The sequence below is a fragment of the Cutaneotrichosporon oleaginosum genome, assembly GCF_008065305.1.
Source record: "Cutaneotrichosporon oleaginosum strain ATCC 20508 chromosome Unknown ATCC20508_contig03, whole genome shotgun sequence".
Lineage (NCBI taxonomy): Eukaryota > Fungi > Basidiomycota > Tremellomycetes > Trichosporonales > Trichosporonaceae > Cutaneotrichosporon > Cutaneotrichosporon oleaginosum.
In genome coordinates, this window is record NW_027072172.1 from 2,790,428 (window position 1) to 2,810,314 (window position 19,887).

The 19,887-nt window shown below is 60.5% G+C and overlaps 11 protein-coding genes across 11 annotated transcripts; 2 read left to right on the forward strand and 9 right to left on the reverse strand.

The window, feature by feature from the left end:
• Window positions 1–158: 158 nt before the first annotated feature.
• On the forward strand, window positions 159–1,956 carry COLE_04304 (uncharacterized protein; the record flags this gene model as incomplete). Its single annotated transcript, XM_018419362.2, has 3 exons — window positions 159–211; window positions 256–494; window positions 527–1,956. 3 exons carry the CDS (start codon window positions 159–161, stop codon window positions 1,954–1,956), a joined length of 1,722 nt encoding a protein of 573 aa, XP_018275380.1.
• Window positions 1,957–2,228: 272 nt separating this feature from the next.
• Window positions 2,229–3,803, forward strand: COLE_04305 (uncharacterized protein; the record flags this gene model as incomplete). Its single annotated transcript, XM_018421583.2, has 2 exons — window positions 2,229–2,685; window positions 2,761–3,803. 2 exons carry the CDS (start codon window positions 2,229–2,231, stop codon window positions 3,801–3,803), a joined length of 1,500 nt encoding a protein of 499 aa, XP_018275381.1.
• A 36-nt stretch (window positions 3,804–3,839) lies between these two features.
• COLE_04306 (uncharacterized protein) lies at window positions 3,840–4,367 on the reverse strand (the record flags this gene model as incomplete). Its single annotated transcript, XM_018425621.1, has 3 exons — window positions 3,840–3,896; window positions 3,928–4,043; window positions 4,076–4,367. The coding sequence occupies 3 exons, from the start codon at window positions 4,365–4,367 to the stop codon at window positions 3,840–3,842; spliced, it is 465 nt and encodes a 154-aa protein (XP_018275382.1).
• Window positions 4,368–4,633: 266 nt separating this feature from the next.
• Window positions 4,634–6,237, reverse strand: COLE_04307 (uncharacterized protein; the record flags this gene model as incomplete). Its single annotated transcript, XM_018424894.1, has 6 exons — window positions 4,634–4,657; window positions 4,690–4,808; window positions 4,841–5,116; window positions 5,314–5,389; window positions 5,437–5,552; window positions 5,589–6,237. 6 exons carry the CDS (start codon window positions 6,235–6,237, stop codon window positions 4,634–4,636), a joined length of 1,260 nt encoding a protein of 419 aa, XP_018275383.1.
• Window positions 6,238–6,662: 425 nt separating this feature from the next.
• COLE_04308 (uncharacterized protein) lies at window positions 6,663–6,977 on the reverse strand (the record flags this gene model as incomplete). The annotated part of the gene is made up of 2 exons (XM_018424495.2): window positions 6,663–6,763; window positions 6,800–6,977. The coding sequence occupies 2 exons, from the start codon at window positions 6,975–6,977 to the stop codon at window positions 6,663–6,665; spliced, it is 279 nt and encodes a 92-aa protein (XP_018275384.1).
• Window positions 6,978–7,462: 485 nt separating this feature from the next.
• On the reverse strand, window positions 7,463–9,196 carry COLE_04309 (uncharacterized protein; the record flags this gene model as incomplete). The annotated part of the gene is made up of 6 exons (XM_018420560.1): window positions 7,463–7,881; window positions 7,914–8,162; window positions 8,195–8,547; window positions 8,579–8,714; window positions 8,746–9,070; window positions 9,101–9,196. The coding sequence occupies 6 exons, from the start codon at window positions 9,194–9,196 to the stop codon at window positions 7,463–7,465; spliced, it is 1,578 nt and encodes a 525-aa protein (XP_018275385.1).
• Window positions 9,197–10,334: 1,138 nt separating this feature from the next.
• Window positions 10,335–10,691, reverse strand: COLE_04310 (uncharacterized protein; the record flags this gene model as incomplete). Its single annotated transcript, XM_018427022.2, has 1 exon — window positions 10,335–10,691. One exon carries the CDS (start codon window positions 10,689–10,691, stop codon window positions 10,335–10,337), a length of 357 nt encoding a protein of 118 aa, XP_018275386.1.
• Window positions 10,692–11,374: 683 nt separating this feature from the next.
• On the reverse strand, window positions 11,375–12,278 carry COLE_04311 (uncharacterized protein; the record flags this gene model as incomplete). The annotated part of the gene is made up of 2 exons (XM_018424496.2): window positions 11,375–12,127; window positions 12,165–12,278. The coding sequence occupies 2 exons, from the start codon at window positions 12,276–12,278 to the stop codon at window positions 11,375–11,377; spliced, it is 867 nt and encodes a 288-aa protein (XP_018275387.1).
• Window positions 12,279–13,001: 723 nt separating this feature from the next.
• On the reverse strand, window positions 13,002–14,234 carry COLE_04312 (uncharacterized protein; the record flags this gene model as incomplete). The annotated part of the gene is made up of 1 exon (XM_018427023.2): window positions 13,002–14,234. The coding sequence occupies one exon, from the start codon at window positions 14,232–14,234 to the stop codon at window positions 13,002–13,004; it is 1,233 nt and encodes a 410-aa protein (XP_018275388.2).
• A 1,620-nt stretch (window positions 14,235–15,854) lies between these two features.
• Window positions 15,855–17,469, reverse strand: COLE_04313 (uncharacterized protein; the record flags this gene model as incomplete). Its single annotated transcript, XM_018424497.2, has 5 exons — window positions 15,855–16,078; window positions 16,124–16,405; window positions 16,454–16,822; window positions 16,854–16,999; window positions 17,033–17,469. The coding sequence occupies 5 exons, from the start codon at window positions 17,467–17,469 to the stop codon at window positions 15,855–15,857; spliced, it is 1,458 nt and encodes a 485-aa protein (XP_018275389.1).
• Window positions 17,470–17,757: 288 nt separating this feature from the next.
• Window positions 17,758–19,631, reverse strand: COLE_04314 (uncharacterized protein; the record flags this gene model as incomplete). Its single annotated transcript, XM_018421584.2, has 7 exons — window positions 17,758–17,954; window positions 17,987–18,342; window positions 18,377–18,450; window positions 18,490–19,031; window positions 19,063–19,168; window positions 19,203–19,406; window positions 19,536–19,631. 7 exons carry the CDS (start codon window positions 19,629–19,631, stop codon window positions 17,758–17,760), a joined length of 1,575 nt encoding a protein of 524 aa, XP_018275390.1.
• Between the last annotated feature and the right edge of the window lie 256 nt (window positions 19,632–19,887).

The window sequence follows — 19,887 nt, forward strand, 5'->3', positions numbered from 1 at the left end:
TCAGACTGGCCGGTGCTTCGGGTACTTAACAGCGGTGCCCAGCGCTCGCAAAACAGCCCATCCATTCCATTCCTCATCCTCTCTTTCCTTTCCGGCGCGTCTAGACGACCGCACCCACACTCGTTTCCGCCTCTTACATTTGAAGCTGGTCTTCCAACATGCTCGCGGCTACGATTACGGCGGCTGTGCTCGCCACCTTGGCTAATGCCCAGTGAGTAGTGTGACGAGCACGACGATCATCTGGTCTGACTGCAGCAACTCGCCCCACCACCCGGCCATGTTCGGCTTCGACTACCCCAAACAGTCGGAGTGGCCGTATGGTGGAGAGTCGGGTGCCAACCCGCCCGGCTGCGTCTGGGACTCAGCGCGCGCCAAATGGCCCATCCGCGAAGACGAACGCCGCTCTGAGTCGTTTTGGCTCAGCAACGGTCTGCGTGACTACCCACCCCCCGCCGGGGTTTTCCTCGAGGTTGAGAGCGGCGGCTCTCTGACTCGTGAGTACACTTCGAGTGCAAGCTGACCGCAGTTGACCTGAACGAGAACCGAGCCTACACGCGCTGGCGCTGGCCGGAGAGCAGAAATCCCAACGCCAAGTGGGCCGGTCAGACCGAGGGGACGCTGCACACGGTCAACAACTTTGACCAGCCGGCCAACATTACCCTGTTTGGCGGCACGGCGCTCGCCATCGCTTACACGTCCGACGAGAAGGCCGTGCGCGGCGCCGACCTCACCGTCATCTCGACCGACTGGGCGTCCCCGTGGCTCGCCCTCGCGTCCTACCCCCTGCCGAGCGGCCTCCCGCCCTGCCCGCCCGGTGGATGCCTGTGTACCTGGAACTGGCTGCACACGGCCGGCAACGAGCGGCACAACCCGAACCCTGGCGCCGGCCGCCCCAAAGGCGAGGGCTACGGCGACGAGCTGTACAATAACCTTTTCCGCTGCCTCGTCACCGGCGCCTCGAACCCCAATAACATTGTGCCCAAGGGCGCGGTGCCGACGCAGTGCGACGGCGAGGGCGAGACTGGCGGCAGCCGCAGCAACTGCACTACAGGCCCCAAGACGCCCATCATCGCTTGGATGGCCGACGGCAACAACGTCTTCCCGCCCAAGGACAAACATGCTCGCGCGAAGTGGCGCAAGCCCTCGTACACCTGGCGCTACGGGTTTTCGGACGGCGCACAGCAAGACGCCGTCGTGCCCAGGGGCCAGGAGGCGACCGCAAACGGTGTTGGCACCGTCAGCGACAAGCCTCGCCCCAACCCCTTTGAGCCAGGCAAGGGCGGCCTGGCTGTTGTGAATGCTCGAGGCGAGGCTCTCTGGCCCGGTGCGCTCCACGCCGGCACTATCGTCGACCTGAAGCGTAACGGTCACGCGATCGGTTCCGCCAACGCTACCGCCGGGGGCTCAGTTGGTGATGCCAAGCCCTCCAGCGGCGTCAAAGTGCAGTCAAACGTGGCAGTAGATGGCGCAGGGTCAAACTCCACCGCCCCAGGTATGAGTAACGTTCACATTGTCGGCGATGAGATCATTACCTCTGCTGCTTCCGTATCGGCGGCCGCTGCTTCGAGCTCAACTGCTCATTTCGGCTCCGCCGCCAGTCCTTCGGGATCAGTCGCTGCTGCCTCCGCGTCCGCTGTTGCTGCCTCGGGATCGGTCGCTGCCCTTTCGAGCTCTACCACTCCTTTGTTTGCCTCTGGCCCGGCCGCCTCTTTCGCAACCCCTGCGGCTGTCAACACCAGTGCCTCGAACTCTGGCTCAACCCCGGCAGCTTCCAGCCTCACCGTCTACGTCGCAGGTACCAACTCAATCACCCTCTCTGCCTATGCGACAGCCAGCGCCAGCCCCACTGGTGCCAACACCACTGGCGCCGCCGTCTCGATTGACTCGAATACCCTTAAGCCGAGCGGCAAGACCAAGTGTCTGCGCCGCCGCAAGCGCCGTCTGGCGTCCCACTAATCTCCCAGGATCTCCTACCTCAGTCTATACGCGAGGAGGCCGTATGGCGAGCTGATACGCCATTGTACGTTGCGTGTTGTCTGTTTGTACTCGCTGGCGATGTACACTCTGTTTGCAGAGTTTGGAAGAGTTTGGAAGTGGATGTGCCTGAATTGCGGATGAACGCCAAGATCCGCGGGCGGCAGATCCGGCCATGGCCGACAGGAAATGATGTGCAAGTCAAGCGCCCAGAAATTCTCATCTCGCACCGCATCTTCACCGCTTCAACAGCAATGAGCAACGACTTCAACGCGCTGCTCGCCAAAGTCGCCTCGCATCTGGCCGAGCGCGACGCAGCTCTCTCGACTCTTCCTGTTACGCCTGGCGCTGAGGCGGTCGCCGCCGCTGTCGACGCGCTCCCGCCGGCTCTCCCGCAAGCTGGGCTGGGCACGGGCGCGACGCTCGACTATCTCCTTTCCTCGGTGCTCCCTGGCTGCCTCACGGCGCAGAATGGGCCGCGGTACTTCGGCTTTGTGACGGGCGGCGTGACGCCGGCGGCTCAGCTGGCTGACATTCTCGGCAGCGGGTATGACGAGAACGTCCAAGTCACACTTGGGGATACGAGCGCGGCGACCACCGTCGAGGCGCGCACCCTCGAGATGGTGCTGGACCTCCTCGAGATTCCGCGGGAGACGTATGCTGGGCGTACGATCACAACGGGCGCGACGGCATCAAACATTCTTGGGCTCGGTAGGTGAACCACAACAGTGGCGCAGCGGAGCAGCACCGTCATTGTGCAAACAAACGTTCACAGGCTAACCCCAGCGTGCGCTCGTGAGGCACTCTACGCTGCATCACCATACACGTACGGTGATTACTCGTACGCCGCCAGCGGACCGCCCCCCGGTCTCCCAACACCCCCTATCGTTGTCCTCGGCCTCCACCCCCACTGGAGCATCAAGAAGGCTGCGGCCCTCGTTGGCCTCGGCAACGGGCCGAGTGTGTTCCACTCCCTCCCTGCCGACGCCGACGACGAGCTCGCTCCCGACCTATCCGCCCTCCGCGGCCGGCTCGTGGCCGAGCGCGCGATTGGTCGCGGCGTCATAGTCACTTACGGCCTCGGCGAGGTCAACACTGGGGGCTTCGGCCGCGGACTCCCTCAGATCGCCGCGCTGTGCAGACAGTACGGCGCGTGGCTGCACGTCGACGCGGCCTTCGGCGGCTTCGCGGGCGCCGTCCCCGAGCTCCGCCACCTCGTCGAAGGCATCGACTTGGCCGACTCACTCACCCTCGACGGACACAAATGGCTCAATGTCCCCTACGACTGTGGACTGTTCTTCACTCGCGATGCCCGGGCCCTTCCTTCCTTCCTTGGCCCCAGCGCAAGCAACACGCCCGCCTACCTCGCCGCTGACGACGCTGCCATCCCCTCCCCTCTGACGATGAACATCGAGAACTCGCGTCGCTTCCGCGCCCTTCCCCTCTTCGCGAGCCTCCTCTCCCTCGGCAAGGACGGCTACGCCGATATCGTGCGCCGCAACGTGGCATTCGCACGCCGTGTGGCAACATATTTGGCCTCGCACCCCAGCTACCAGCTCCTCAACATGAGCCCGGAGTGGCTCGCATCAGGCGCGCCTGTGCCGCTCAACATTGTGCTGTTCCGCGGCGCGCCGGGGTCGCGCTTCGACCCCGAATCTGCCGACGCGCATACCCGCCTCACGGCTGCCATCAACGCCACTCGCAGGATGTACGTCTCCGGCTCGCAGTGGGGCGGCAAGGGCGCCGTCCGCCTCGCCGTGAGCAACTGGCGCACAGGCGACGAGGACTGGGAGATCGTGCGGGCTGTGCTCGACGAAGTCACGGCATAATGTACATTTTGGGATCGAGAACCTTGCTATGGCTTACTACCGGCGCGAGTTGACGATTTGCGACTCGAGACGCGCGCGCTCCTCGGCACCCACCTGGTGTCAGCCCGCGCGTAATACCACTCACAACTTCGCGCTGCAGTATGAGCTGCCGCGTGTCGGCGTCCAACTTTTTCTCGCTCTTGTACCACGGAATAAACGCAGCGCCCGCGATGGCAGCTACCACGGCAACGAGCATAAGGGCTAGCATCAGCGCCACCCGAACTCAACCTCACTCTTTGAGCTACCGGCCGCCTTGGGCGGCGGCGGCAGGGGGATTTCAGGGCGTGGCGACTGGCCCGCCTGTGGTGCGGGCTTCGTTGCGTAGGTGCGTTCCTCTAACGGAGGCTCCTGTCCGCGCGGCGTGTTCTCGCCCGCAAGCGTCGTGCCCGTGTAAGTCCGCTCCGAGGGAGTTGGGAAGGGCGGCTCCTGTCCCTCAGGCGGATCGGCTCGTGCAACGTATGACCGAGCAAGGGTCGCGCGGAGAGGGCGTGCAGGACGAGAGGCAATGCGAGCGCGGGACAGCATGGTGTGAGAAGTGTGGAGTGTTGGGTCAATGGTCGTTAGACTATATACTGAGACTGTTTCGTGAGAACTGGTAGCGATCCGGTCATGTCGTCATATCGCCCATTGCTCATATCAGGAGCCGAATCCTATTAGCCACACCTCGTCCATGATCACATGTCAAAGTTTAGAGATCGAATTGCTGGCATGGTTTCACAACGACGCTTGGGTTTAAACAACCACTCTGGCGCCACTGGTACTGCTGCCGCTTTACTCATCCCGCGGCTTGTTTACCGCTTGTCGTCCGCCGTCGGCTACCATTAATACAGTCGTAAGCCAGACTCACTGCACGATTCTCCCTCACAACCGGTACCATCTCCTTTGCCTGCTTCTTGACGCTCCTCTCCCACGGAATAAAGTACGCCACGCCAAAGGCAAGGGTGAGCAAGCCGACCATCATGAACGCTGCAGTGAGCCCCTGCTTTACCTCTACTCACGGCGCGAGCGCGTGTTGGGGTTGCTAGGGATCTGGGCGCCCGGTCCCCCAACAGGCTGGTTGTGCGGCTCGAACGGTGCACTTGCAGGCTGTCCGAAAGCGTGCTGCGGCGGAGGCTGGGAGTTAGGGCGCGGTGGCTGTGGCGGTTCATGGGAGGGGGTTGGTGGCGGGGGACGTGCGGCGAAGCCGCGGGTGGCGACGAGGGCGGCGCGAGGGGCGGTGGCGCGAGGGGGAAGGCGGAGCATGGTGTGGCAGTCAGAAACCCGCAAGAGCAGCGCTGACATGGTCTCTTATATCCTATCAGTCTGAGTAATGGGTGTACATGACATGGCTGATGGCGTCACGCCCCGCATCTCCGTCATGGCGCGCATCGCGACTGCCATTCCGCTCAAAATATCACAGTGGCGCGCCGCTGAACGCATCCGAGGAGCCAGTGCGATGCATGATTTCCGTATTTACCCTATCAGACGAGACGTTTTGATGTCGCCGGGTTCGGCTTGAGTATGTACTGCCCGTGCTCGTTCCGCCCCTCGATGTACTTTTCACCGGCCTGGCATTAGTCCTAGTCCTGAGTGCTGCAGCTTTGAATTGCCTCACCCGCTCGCGCTCGATAAGGATCGCTTCGAGAGCTCGCGTGTCCTGCTGCACACTCCTGTACCACGGGACGTACGCCGCGCCTAGAACGCCGCCGAGGACGAAAGTGAGGAACAGTTCTGCGATCAGCACATACATTGCCAAGTGCAACTCACTTGCAAAGGTACGCTTCTTGGGTGGTGGGGGCGGCGGTTGGTAAACCGGCTCGACACGGGGTGGAGGAGGCGGCGGCTCCTGGCGGACTGGCGCAACCGGAGGAGCTGTAAAGGGCGCCTGCACGGCCTCTCCTGGGAGGGGGGGCTCCTGTCCGCGCGGTGGCTGGGGCGGCGTGATGGGGTAGGATGTCTGCTGCGCCGTCGCTGGGGTTGGGAACGGTGACTCCTGGCCCCACGTTGCGTCGTGTGCGGCGGGCATGGCCTGCGGCACCGGACGAGCCGGGATCAGCGTGGGGTGAGCGACGGGGTCCGCGATGGCGGGATTGACGGGGGCAGCCTCGAGCGAGCGGGGCGCTGGTGGCACACCGCCAAAGGCGGGGCGCGGAGTTGTGGGTATAGCGGAGGGGCTATCCTCGTCCGTTGGGAGGGGTGGCTGCTCGCCGCGCACGGACGGGGCGTTAGGATACATCGGCGGCACGGTTGGGTCCTGTGGCGTCGCCTCGGTCGGGAGAGGCGGCTCCTGGCCGCGCACGGGCTGATCGTGGGCCGAGGGGAGCGGGCGCGTCGTCGCGTACAGACGGGACGCCCGAGCCGCTGTCCTCCAAGCTGCAGTGGGACGTGCGTGCAGGCCGAGGCGTTGGACAAGCATTGTGAGATGGATGATCGTGAGTGGTGCGCGGCACGAGTATTTGAGGATGAGTGTCAACGACGTCATCACGCATCATCACGGGATCGACGACCAGGCTGGCCCAATCGCGTCTCCAACGCGTCTCCCGCCACAATGACTTCCGTGCGCTCTCAGGTGTGACTTTCCGTGTGGACTAAACTAGACAGACTATACATATAGACAATGAGCGCGCCGACTGCGGGTACGCCGCCTGTGCGTTGCCTGTGCGCCGCCAGTGCCTTGCCGTGCGACTTCTGCATCTCACGCCAGTTAGTGCGTGATTGACCGCGGCTCCTGTTCGCAGCTTCTTGATCCCTCTCACACTAATATAACTTCCCCTCCAACTCGTGGTAACCCCCTGTGATGGCCTTGCCTCCCCATCCTGTCACGGGTTGAGTCGACCTCCCCTAGCTCTGCACCTTCTGCTTGGCCTTGTCCGGATTCATCCCGGACCACATGAAGTACGCGACGCCGCCCGCAACGATGGCCCCTGCCCAGGTCGCGTACCCTAACTGTCAACACGACGTCACACTAAGCGACTCACGCATCTTCAGCGATCGCCGCTGGAGCCCCTCTGACTCTCCTGGGAAGCGAGGGTCCACACCTTCGATGTCTGGCGCTCGGGAGTCGCCCTTCGAGGAGATGCAGCGTAGGCCAACCTGAGCGCGGAGGGGGCGCGAGGCCTTCATTGCGATAGCTCCGACACGGGTGGTGGAGAGCATGCTGTATTTGGTTGCAAAAGTTGTGCGGGTGATGTCGAGTAATCTTCAGTCTTGAAGAGCAGTGTGAAGAGCGGTGTCTTGTGCTGGGACTTCGCCGTAGTCATGGACCTCTTATAGCTGACATCCACAATCTGCATCGTCGCCTCGCCTGTCCGCTGTGGAGCTCTAATGATGTCAGTTCGGAACTTCGCTGGGTGTGATGGGAACGTCTCGAAACCCAGGTTCAATCAACGGCGTCGCATGGGAAGTTGAGTGGGGTCCGCTTGGCTCAGGCTAACAATTGGCTCGTAATAATGCGGTAGACACTAGTGTCTGATGTCAATGACAGGACTGTCTGTCGTCAGTGGCTGCAGCAAAGGGCGTCCGTTTGTGCTGTGCCAAGTCTGACACTGATATCCATTCAGCGATCTCGGAGTGGAGTTAGTGAACTTCACCCGTGCATTGAAACAGAGGCGGAATGTGTATGATACGGATCGAAGTAATGCTCAGTTTATGATAGGGACGTCACTACTCTGGCGCGCCTCCGCATCCCGCGCGGCCTCGCGTTGCGCCTCAGCTGCGGCATTCTCATTTGTGGCCACGACGTTGGACATGCGATCGTGGCGGAACAGGACAGCGAAGGCGATCCCCGATGCGGCGATCACCGCCGAGGTGAAGAAGAAGCTGTCACGCGAACGCTTCCAGTCAGCCAGCGCCACACTCTGCTCTGCTGGATTGGTGTGGGAACCAAGGAAGCCCGCCTGCGCGGCATTGCCGATCGCGGCGCCAACTTGAAAGAGCACCTGGACGAAGCTACCTGCGACCCCGGCAAACCCTTGGGGGAATGTCTGGATGAGATTAGTGTTCATGACGACGTAGATAGTCATTGCGCCAGTGGTGCCGATAACCTGGCTGGGGAAGATGTCTCCCGTTAGCTGTGGAGGCCCGTGGGCTTACATCGCCAGTAGTCCTTGCCATGACCGCCACCTGAGAAGGCGAGGAGAATGCCGGAACCAAAGCACAGGGCGCTCGCAATGGGCACGGAGTACCTTGGTTTCTGGAGGAGAACTGTGGCTTGTTGCGCCACGCCTCCGACGAGACACGCCGTGATGCCCATGGGGAGGATTTTGACACCCGTGATTATGGCAGAATCACGCAAAACCACTTGGAAGTATGTCGCCATGCGAAGCTGATAAGGCGCGTACCCTTTAGTTAGCCCCGACACAGGTACGGCGCACAGAGGAAGAGCGTAAGGCCGGAGAGAACGAGCGGTGCGATGTTTGGGAGGTGCCACAGTCCATGCGGGAGCAGGGAGAAGCCGACAGGAAGCCGGTCCTCCCACAGCAGGAAAAGTGGAAGGAGTACAAGCGAGATGACGAGCGGGGCAATGAAAAGCGGATGTCTCCATCCCTGGCCTTCAACTTGCGTCCACGCCAGCATGAAAAGCACCAGAAGAGCCAGCAGAAGATCGGCGCCAAGCACATCCATGCGCTTCCATTTGTCCACTCCTCGCATCGACCGGACAACGGGTTGAACGCAGGGGAGCATCCAGAAGCTCAGCCCCGAAAGCGGAATGATGATCATTGCCACACTGAATTAGCACTGCGGTGAGGGGGACTCACAAGCGGAAGTACCACCTCCATGAGGCAACCAGGAACCCTCCGGCGATAACAAAGGCGACCGTGTTCGCAAGCGCTCCCGCCAAGGAGTAGTATACCAGCGCCCCTGCCTGTTCCTTGCGGTTCTGGTACATCTGCACTAACATTAGCTAAGCCCCAGTTAGTCGTACCGATCATGTTGACACTCGACGGGAGGGTGAAGACCGCGAAGACGGCGCTTGCCGCCCGCAGCACCAAGAACGCATACTTGTTGTTCATGAACGATATGACGAGGTTGAGGATACCGCACCCAAGGAAGCCTGCTGTGAATACCAGGCTCGGAGAGTAGAGGTCTGACACGCGTCCGGCGAACAGGAGGAGGGCTGCGAAAGGGATGCTGTACGCATACACGACCCAAATGCTGTTACCGATGTCGAGGCCGAGGTCGGCGGCGATCGGCGCCGTCATGATGAATGCTGCGGAGGTTCCTGCCACATCCATGAAGACAGCAAGGCACTGTGTCAACCAAAACAACGGCAAGCTCACGAAGCAGAGTAGGAGCGCGCTCTTCTGTCGCGCTGGGAGGGGGTCGAGGACATTGACGAGAGCCGGGTCGGTGTCGGCGATCTCGAGTTCTGCCATCCTTTGCTTAACGCTGCCAGGGAGAGAGGCGGGTTGGTCGACGTTCATACTGGGAGGCTGCGATGATGTCCTCTCACTATGTGACTTTCGGCTTATATGTATCTGACAGAGTTGTAGCCCACGGCAGGCGTCATTCGTCCTACACTCCGAGAGTGCTCCGTGCCACTCTCCACTTTCAGCTCCACTTGCTCCCTCGCGCCGACTGTCGACGTGGCAAGTGGACTCCCCACCCCCTGGCAGAGAGGCGCGCTTTAGGAGAGCATACACTGACAGTATGGACAATGGTGCATGTCGTAGGTTTGGAGCACTGTGTCACTTGGCGAAGACGAAGAAGTTTGCATTCTTTGACGATGTGAGATGCGTGCGAGCGAGATCGGAGCCGCCAGCCTCGGAACCTCGCCTCATCCGGAGTCCGTAGCACCTCCACGTCGATACTTCGACATCCACGTCGACGGGCAAGCGGCATCCGTGGAAGCTGGTGCATGCATTGTTATGTGGGTACTCACCACATGCCGTGATATGAGTTTTGCGGTTGACCACACCGTCCGAGCTTGGGCGATTGGCGTCAATGAAGATCACGGATTCCCTTGTACATACCCTAGGCAGTGGTGCAATACGACCCACAGCGACTACCCAAGTTGATGGCGTAACACACGAGTACGATTCGACCTTCAGCAGTTCGGAGTCCGCAGTGGTCCAAGTCAGCATGCCCAAACATGACCGGCTTAGCGGATAGTCTGGAATGTCTGGAACAACGGAGGGTACCGAACTTTGCGCCTTTGCGTCATCATCCCGGCATGATCCTGAGTGACCTTCACAGATCCGCGGCAGGCCAGCCCAGTCAAGAACTGCATGGCAATATGTTATACAAAATATGTGAGGGCTAATCGAGATGTCCATTATCGCGTCGTGAAGCTGATTGAGCTTTTTGAAGTGTTGATGCGCTTTGCGCGCACGAGTTGCTCCAGAGGAGGTGAGGGAATAATCAGGGACTGGCTCGACTCCGTGTGATGACAGACACGGGACTTGAAAGCCTACTTTTGCGGCGTGACGCGTTACTGTCCGACAGACAGCGGGAGGCATGTGAGGGAGGAGTTCTCGACAGCTGAGATCAGCTTTGCCCCGACGGGATGCTTACCTAGATCAGCAGGACGGGCAGTGCGGCGGCGAGGAGGGGGAGAAGGTACAGCACTGCGGCGCGACGCGATCCGCCACTCGCTGTAAAGCAGCGATATGAGGAAACGTTTTCATCTGCCAGGCTTGTCGTGAGCTCCGTCGTGTCTGCGTCCGTCGAGTTAGGCGGCAACCTGCACAGCCAAATTTCGTCGTTCTCTCCGTCCTTGGGCGCGAGGCTGGGCACGCCTCCCGATGCTCGGCACTGGAGCGCGGCCTCCCGGCTGAAGTCGGTAAGGAAGCACCCCGCAGCAGGGTAGCCGAAAGCCTGAAGGAGCGAGTTGTACTGGTCGTTCGAGAGCTTGAGCGTCTTGTCTGCCATGCGGGGCAGTAGAGTTGGACAGGGGTGAGGGCAGAATGATGGGCGATGGAGCAAACTGGAATCAGAACTAGCAGGAAAGAGCGATGAAATAATACAGAAGAACATGCCCACATCTGCTGTCCATATATTCACAAGGCTACAAGAGTGCTGCGCGCAAGGCAGGAAACACCTGAAAGCGGCGGTGGTGGCTGAAGCATCTCCGTAGCAGCTTGGCGCCGATGGGGTCGCAGCGGGAAAGTAAGCTCACGAAACTGTGGTAATAGACGTAAACCATGCCATGGCCACCCCAGATTTTGTGCTGGTCCTGAGCAGGTCCGGCCTACTCTACTGGAAGTGCTCGCGTCATTTTACGATCCCTTCACAGATGAGATGATGTTCCGGTATGCATTTTGCATGTGCCTCTGCTCGGGACGGATACGGACCTGAATTTGTGGTGGGCCGGTCCGCCCTCGGCACCCGGTCGGTGAGGGTCCAGGCCCGCGGGATCTAGACAAGCATAGGCTCGTCAATCAATTCTCGTGCCCCTATTCTAGATGCTTGGAGAGGACTGCGCCTATCCGCCAACGATTCTGGCGTCCCAGGACTGCCATATATCGAGTCTTCCGATCTTGACATGACTCAGACGTGTTGCACTTTTACATACTGCTGGTCTGCTACCACTGAACATCATAGGACGACAGCTCTTAGAGCTTGGAGGAGAAGGCAATGCTAGCACCGCCGTCAATGACGACGCCAGTGCCGGTGCAGTGGGCGCCGGCGCGCGACGCAAAGTAGAGCGCAAGGCCGCCGATATCCTCGGGGGTGCCGACACGTCCCGTGGGCTGGTGACCCTCGAGGAGGTCGCGGTTGTTCTCAAGGCCGAACGCGGTCATGCGCGAGGGGAAGACGCCGGGGCAGATGGCGTTAACAATAACGTGGTCCTTGGCGAGCGAGGCAGCGAGGACACGGGTGAGGTGAAGGGAGGCTGCCTTCGAGGGCTGGTACGAGTAGGTGCCGTGGCCCTTGGCGGAGAGCGAACCTTCGGCAAGAGGCGAGATGGCGGCGGTCGAGGCAATGTTGATGACCGACGCGGGGTTGAGGTTGCCCTTACCGGCCTTGAGGAGGTCAAGGAGTCCGACGGTGAGGTAAAACTGCGACTTGACGTTGAGGGCGAACACCTTGTCCCATCCGCTGGCCTCGGGGAAGTCGGCCATGGGCGCACCCCAGGTGAGGCCCGAGTTGTTGACAAGGATGTCGACGCGTTGCTCGCGCTTCTTGATTTCCGCAGCGAGGGCGTCGCAACCGGCCTTGTTTGCAACGTCGGCCTGGATGGGGAGGCACTGGCCACCGGAGTCCTTGCCGAGCTGCGAGAGCTGCGCAGCAACACGCTCAAGGTCGGCGAGCTTGCGCGACGCAATATACACCTTCGCACCGTTGCGCACGTAGGTCGCGGCGATCTTCCGTCAGCTCATCGTCGCTCAACGCTGTCCGAACCATCTTGCCAATTCCAGTAGCCCCTCCCGTCACCAAAGCGACCTTGCCGCGGAGGTTGAAGAGGGTGTCGATGCCAAGCTCGGGCATGACCTCGGGGGCGGCGTCCTTTGGCATGGTGGGGAGGGTGTTCTGGTTGGAAGACGAGGGAGAGAGCTCGGCGTCAGCTTCGACCCAGGCGGCACGGCCATGCGGTGGAGGGCGTATGTATGCTACTTACTGTGAAGAGATGAGCTTTGAAGCGAGTTGGGAAAGTGAACGACAAGAGATGTAGATGGTGGTATACGAGGCTGAAGTATGAGAGTTGGAGAGGTGCCCACCTGTGCGCCCCGGTTATGTTCCCCGGCCAGCCGGCCGGTTGGAGCGGGCTTAGCCGAACCGGACGTCTCTAATCTCCGTTCATAGTTTTCGGAGCTAATGCATTCGCCACCCTCTTGAGCTGAGTATTCAATGCAGCTCGAGTAGCGCTCAGAGCCGAGAGGATGAGCTTGGATAGATGCGGACCTTCCCATCGATGAGCTCGTATCTTCTGATGCTGCGGATCGAAGTGAACTCACGCACCGAGGCGATGGCCGTCTGGATCTGATCTCGACTGGAAGGCCGAGACGGCCGTTCCTCGGCGTCTCAAGTGTTGAAGGCCCTATCTGAATAAGCACCCCAACTGTGAACTTCAGAATAACGCAATCGATCTCCTCTCACGCGCCTCTTTGCCAGATCAAGAAGACCGTATGCATACCTCCTGCCCAAACATCCCAACAACTGCTCCACCTGCTCACAACTATACTCTGCTACTGATCCATACCACTGCACGAAGAACCTCTCTCGGCCATCCCAACCAGATTAAACCGAACCCGAGTTGTCGGCGCATGTCCACGCGGCAGTGCCGCCGTACTGAGCGTACGAGTTCTTGATGTCGACGATCGAGCCGTAGGTGCCCGAAATCATGAGGAACATACCGGCAACGATGACGAAGACGCTCCAGGTGACACCGGCGTACCACTTGGTGGAGCGCTCGTCGTTCCGGTGGAGGTAGAGCCACATGAAGCCCATAGGCTGGAAGCACATGAGTGTGCCGAGGAGGGCGCCGACAAGAGAGACGAGACCACCGAAGACAGGGACGGCGGACGCGATAATGTACGCAATGATTGTGCAGGCAGCAACGCATCCGAGCCAGTAGGCCCAGTGGGTGATGCTGTTGCTGGTAAGGTGAGGCGAGCCGCGAAGCAGACGGACGAAGATCTGCTTGGCGGGCAGGTGGGTGACAAGGCAGACCGTTGACACGAGACCCGGGATGGCGAGGCCGTAGCACACCTTCTTCATAAGCGCGCCGGCCGAGCCAAGGGCAGGGGAAGCAACGTAAGCGCCGCAGAAGTAGTACACGACGATGCCGATGGCAAGGTAGACGCAGGTGATGAGCGCCTGGCAGGTGATGAGGGCGCGGGTGTAGAGGCGGGGCTCGCGCATCTCGGAGACGATGGAGAAGAACGCGGGGGTGCCGGCATACGAGAAGACGAGGGTACCGATGGCCGAGATGGCCGAGGTGAAGCTAGGGCTACCGAAGAGCTTGATCTCTGGCTCCCAGTCGCCCGTCTGGGGCGCGGCCGACGGCCGGTCCTGGACGCCGACGGAGATGGTGAGGACCAGGATGGAGACGACAATCGAGGTGACACCAACCCAAGCGAGCCACGAGATCTTGCCGAGGGTGCGGATCGACGCAAGGCCCATGGCGATGATGGCGGCAACGGCGACGAAGACGGCGGTGCACGCGCCGTGGGTGCTGACGGCGTTGAGCGCGGTCGAGAGACCAAGCATGGCCGAGCCCGAGACGGCGATCCAGAAGAGCGTGTAGGCAAAGTTCATAATCTCGTAACCGAAGCGACCAAAGATGCGCATCATGACGTCGGCAATGTCGTAAGTCTCCGGGTGAGCGAGCTTCCACATGCCGACAATGTAGTCGGACCAGGTGGTGATGGCGGCGATGGCGATGAGGCAGATGACACCGGGAATCATACCAAGGGTGTCAAAGACGGCGGGCATGGACAGCACACCGAGACCCATCTGCGTCTTCATCATGAGCACCGAAGTGCCGAGCCACCCGACCTGGTGTCAGCGGGCCCGTTGCCTTAGCTTACCGAGCGGTAGTTGGGGCCCTTGTCGGTGATGGCGCCGAACACCTCGTCCGTGACGATGGCGCCCTTGGAGCCGAGCACCTCGACATCGTAATCCGGGTTCTCGCTCACGTCGACCTCCTGCACATTCTTCTCAGTCTTGATGTAGCCCATGGTGAGTTGCGATGCGAGTTCCGCGGGGCACGTCACTGCCTTCGAACCGGCCTTTTAAAAGTCTACGGACTCCAGCTCGCCCATGGGGCCAAGAGCCGCGCCACTCTGGCCAGCATCCTGCGCGATTGGTCCCTGTGACTTGTGGAGATGGAGCGAGGACGGCGGACGCGGGTGAGATGGTTTGTTGGTGCCACTGTCGACTCAGCGTCGCCCGTGTCGGGTTTCCCGTGGGCTCAGGGGAAGATTATGATAATCCTGAGGTTATCTCAGGAATCGTCGCTTCTACATGCCTCATTTTTCCGGTCTGTTGACGTGAGAAATCCTTCTGCGCGTATTGCATGCGCGCGAGCTATCGCGCAAAAATTCTGGAGCGCGGAGGAAAGAAAAGGCAGAGTGTGATGGGGGTGTAGACGGCAGAGAACACCTCCCAAGATTGTCCGGGGTTGCAGGCAAGGGAGGGGAGGGTGCAACCACAGAAGTCCGGAAGTTGGACGGCCTAGCAAAATCTCTCGGCCGCCCTGTCATCACCTACCACCTTCGGATTCCATGACAGCTGTGCTCCTGGCCACCCGATACCTGGGTCAGCGACAACCCTGGCGACTTGAGGCCGGCCACGACACCGCACGCAGTCTCTCATTCGCCCGCTGTGCGCCACCCAGCCGACACGCCGCCAAGCACACCCATCGCAGCCGGACGCCAAGCCGGCCGGGAAAACGTTGCGAGACATCTCCGCGGCCATGGTATGTGTGTGGCATCTACAAACTTCGAGAGGTTCCCCGGATTCTTGGACGGGCATACGGGATATGGTGATTGCGCTGCCAATCTCGATGGAGCAGTGGGCATGCTGGTCTGGGCCCTCTGGGGCCGCCCAATGCTTATGCAACACCAACGTTGTCTATGGGGCCCATGATGGTGCCACGGCGGGGGTTCCCGCAGCAATCAGGAGTAGAGGTGGAAACAAGATTCGGACGGCCCCGGACCCGCGGCGGACAGCCATTAGTGAACCGCCGCTCCGCCGCCATCCGATGCCCGACGAGCGACCAGTTCTAGAGCGCGAACGCCTCCGGGTGATCTGCACGCTGCCACCCATTCAACTGGCCATCAGCTGAGCTCAGGAGAGGAAACCTTGTCAGACGAAGGGCTGTGCGCCGACGGGGGCTCTGCCTCACCAGTAAGGTTGCATGGCAGTCATGGTTTGTCGATGCCGACGGCAAGACGTGCACGGGATCGTCTGCACACTTCTGAAATCTCCACGGCATCCTCAAGCTTCCACCGAGAGTCGCGGCTCTTTACGATAAGGATACATGTAGGGTCCTATTTTATTGGATGAAGCCAAGGTAGACAGAGTCGACGTTCTAGGTCTGCGATGATGTTGATATGTGTGATAATGGTACGAGAAGATTCACCGGCGCTAGTTGGGGAAGAAGATGCCCACAAGGCCGCCACACATAATTGTCACGCCTGTGTAAACGAGGACGGCACCGAAGTTGGTACTCCCGTACGCTCCTGCCGCTCCACGGAACACTCCAGTGCGAAGAAGCTTGGTGGAGATTGGGCCGGAGGTGAGGTTACCCACGCCGCGCAAAACAGCGTACAGCGAAAAGATGTACGTGTTCATGTGCGGGTCACGATCCTCTGTTGCGTCAGCCGGCCAAGTGTATCAGTCATTTTGGAACATACTGCACGTCCGCGTGATCAGTTTGGACCACAAAGAGACGAAACTCAGCGCGCTGAAACCCCACAGCATGCTGAAGGCCACAAGCATTCCCGAGCTTGTGCCAAGGCCCCAGAGGATGACGACGGAGATGGCAGCGAGCGCGCAATTGCCGAACACCGTCACGCGGGCCGGCAGGCGGTCCGAGATCCAGCCCATGAGAATGTTAGAGGGGACGGAGACAGCATTCATGATGGCCACAAGGGAGGTGCCATCCGGCTTGGTCGCGCCGACGGTGGCGGCAAAGGCTTTCGTCAGCATCGCCTGCTAGACCCGCAGGTGCTCGGGTGACCTACTAGGAATCCACAGGGTTGGGTTAAAGTTTCCGAGACTGGTTAGCAGAAGCGCCGACATACCGAGCCAGAACGCGCTTGTCCTGAGCACGCTCCAGTCGAAGTTGGCGCGCGGGAGGGCGTGCGTCGCGCCTTTAGCCGGGAGCGGCACGCGGCGTTTAATGAACATGAGCGCGAGGGCGTTCATGACGAAGAATGCGAGGCCGAGCGACACCATCGCGGCACGGTAGCCGAAGCGGCTAAGGAGTCCGCCAACGACAAGCGGGAAGATTGTCCCGCCGATGCCAGTGCCCGCGAACAGGATCCCCGAGGCGAGCCCGCGGCGCTCAATGAACCACTCGTACATGAGCGTCGCGCATGGCAGGTAGAGCGCTGCTGTCAGCGGGAACGGCGTTTGACGCACCTCCCGCGAACGGGTACAGGCACCCGATGGTGGCCACGAGGTGGGATGCCTTCGTCACAAAGCCCGCCGCGATGATGGACGCGGATGCGACGACCAGCCCAACGGCCTGAATGAACTGTCGCTTTCGCGGGAAAGTCGTGAACAGCCTGCCGTCAGCGCTGAGTAGGTTTACGACGTACGGGCCAAGGAGTGCCGTGCTCATGAACATGAGACCAGTCTGCAGCGTGGCCGCGAGGGTGAGCGTACTCTCGTCCTCTGGGAACATGTTGGTGTGCCAGTATGCGTGCAGGACACCGACAGTGTACGGCAGACCCCAAACCCATGTCTCTACGAGAGTCGCGGCGGCAAGAAACTGCCAGGCGTGCCGTCCCTTGTCAGGAGGATGGAGGACAGGCGTGACGCGCTCGCCTCCTTCGCCGTCACCCAACACTGCATCGAGATTGTGCAGCGAGAGCACGTCCGGGGTCTGGGGAAGGCTGGGGCCTGCGATGGCATCGCCCCGCGAAAGCAGATCCGGGTCACTATTACGCAGTTTGTCGCGCCCACCTGTGTAGACTGGCTGGACGGGCTCGAGTTCGATGCTTTGTGGGTAGGTGTACGTCTCTGTCGCTGACATGGTGATGGCAATTCAGACACAAGGCGAGCGGAATATGTAGTTGCATCAACGCTGACAGATACTGTCGCGCGGGGAGCGCTGACCAGCTTTTTGACTCGAATCCGCATCTCCGGTACAATTGCCCGCACTCTCCGCATCCTCGGTCGGCGGGCAAGAGACTTGGCCAGCCAAACGGCCCGACCCGGCCTTTGCTGACAGAACTCTCCGAGATCCCGGGGTGAGTCACAGGCACTTCAACCGAACTGCCACGGACCTTGGTCTCAAGAATACATCGACTCGCATTTCCTACTACAGCGTGAACCGATACCTCGCCTCAACCTGCACACGCGACGGCCCGTTGGGGCCAAGGTCCTCGCCGCGGTCAAGCCGCGCATTCTGGCGGCGGAGGTACCACCTCGTGAGCAAAGTTAGGAGGATGACTAGCACGCTGGCGGCGAGGTTGACGCTGAAAGCGAGAATGTAGCGAGGCGCCTTGTAGAGGTAACCTTGGCGTCAGAATTGCCTGGCAGCAACTCACTAGTCCAGATGTTGGCGCTGTTGGCGAACGAGTTAATCATAGCGATCGCGATTGCGCGCTTGATGTCGGGTCCTACGACGGATGTGCTGATCCACGAGAGTAGGACGATAGTCGCACTATAAAATGAGCCAGGCATGAGCATCATTGCCAGGTAGCGTGCGGCTACATTGGTCGTTGCCAGCGCGATCACGTTGGCGAGAATCGTTACGCCCATCGCGCAGACTGTGTGCCAGGTGCGATCGTGCTGTTTGTCCGAGGACCAGCCAACGATGACCAAACACAGAATGCACAGAAGATAGGGCGGCGCCGTGATGCAGAGTGTAACGGTGCGGCTGAATCCGAGTGAGTTGACGACGCTGGCGTCAGCTCCACTTGCAGACATTAGCCTACATGGGAAAGAAGTTGGTGACGGCCGCAGCGACCCAGCAACACCAAAGCGTGAGGCCGAGGAGGTAGACGGCCGGCTGACGTTAGATACAATCCGCTCGAGGATAGCAACGTACGTCCTTGAGAGACAGTTTGAATGCGCGTCCCGTGGTCATTTCCTTAGTTCCGTCTTGAGTGCCCTTGTCCATTTCAAGGCGGTATAGCACCCGGTCGCGCTCCTGCCTATCGAGCCACCTCATGGTTGCCGGCTTGTTAGGCATGTACAAGGCAAAGATGATGGCGAACCCAACGGTCATGGCGCCCTCCACGATAAAAAGCCAGCGCCAACCTTCGAGGCCGTGCGTCCCATCGAGCTGGAGGCATGCGAGCGCGAACAACCCGCCAAAGGCGTTCCCGATTTGAGACCCCGAGTATAAGATGGCGGTACGCAGCGCGAGCTGCTTGCGCGTGTAGAATAGAGACAGGAGATAGATTGCTCCGGGGAAGAAGGCCGCCTCTGTAAAGCCCAACATGAGACGACAAACGACCAGCCCCACAAAGCTTTGTACGGCGCCCGTACACGCGGACACAGTGCCCCACATTGCGCACCACGCGCAGATGTACAAGCTGGGCTTAGGAATGCGCCCGGCGATCATGTTCGAGGGGATCTGCAGCGAAACTGGATGAGCACAGCCCACTACATCGCTCACTGTAACCGGCAAAGAGAACGGCAACACAGGTCGCGAACTGGCTCTCAGTCATGTTGAGGTCGACGGTGAGACCGCCGATCTTGGCGGTCGAGACATTCTGCCGATCCTGCTGTCAGCACCCTCCGCTAGTTCGGACGCACAAGGTAGTTAAGTACATAGAGCGCCATGAGTGTCGGCATGAGCAGGATGTCAATCTTGCGAGTCGCTCGGCGGTCGACGGCGGCCAGCTCAGCATCGCTTAGGCCTACCAGCGACTCGGGGTACTTGACAGCGAGATGACGATCGATGCCGTCCACGTCGAGCGGCCCCGTCTCGTCCAGCCCCTCAATGTGCTTGATAGACGCCTTGTCCGAGTCAGATGTCATGACGTTGAGATTGGCGGGGGGATTGAGCAGGCAGCGCCAACAGACATGGGTCTTATTGGGGGCTCCCCACTTCCCCGCGCGTCGGCTACGCCCGGATCAAAGACGTACCACGCAAGAGTCTACTGCACCGTAACGGGATGGCCCCACGTCGGGGTGTAGTCTCTGGGACTCGTGCCTGCCGGTGGGCAGGCATGCGCGCGTCATGTCGACTTGAGCAGCCTCGAGCGCTATCCTTCCATCAGTCCTTCCCCAAGAGGAAGAGTGTAGCGGGTGAGCTTGATGTGGATGATGCGTCAGACAGTGGTAGAACGGGAGCACTCGATTTGCCAAGCATCTATTGTGAGGCCGACTCCTCGACACAAGACCGGCACGAACATCAGCTGATTGCTTGAACCCTGCAGATACCCGCAATCTCCACAGTGACTCAACGGGATCGCACGGCTTCGCACGGATCAGCGCG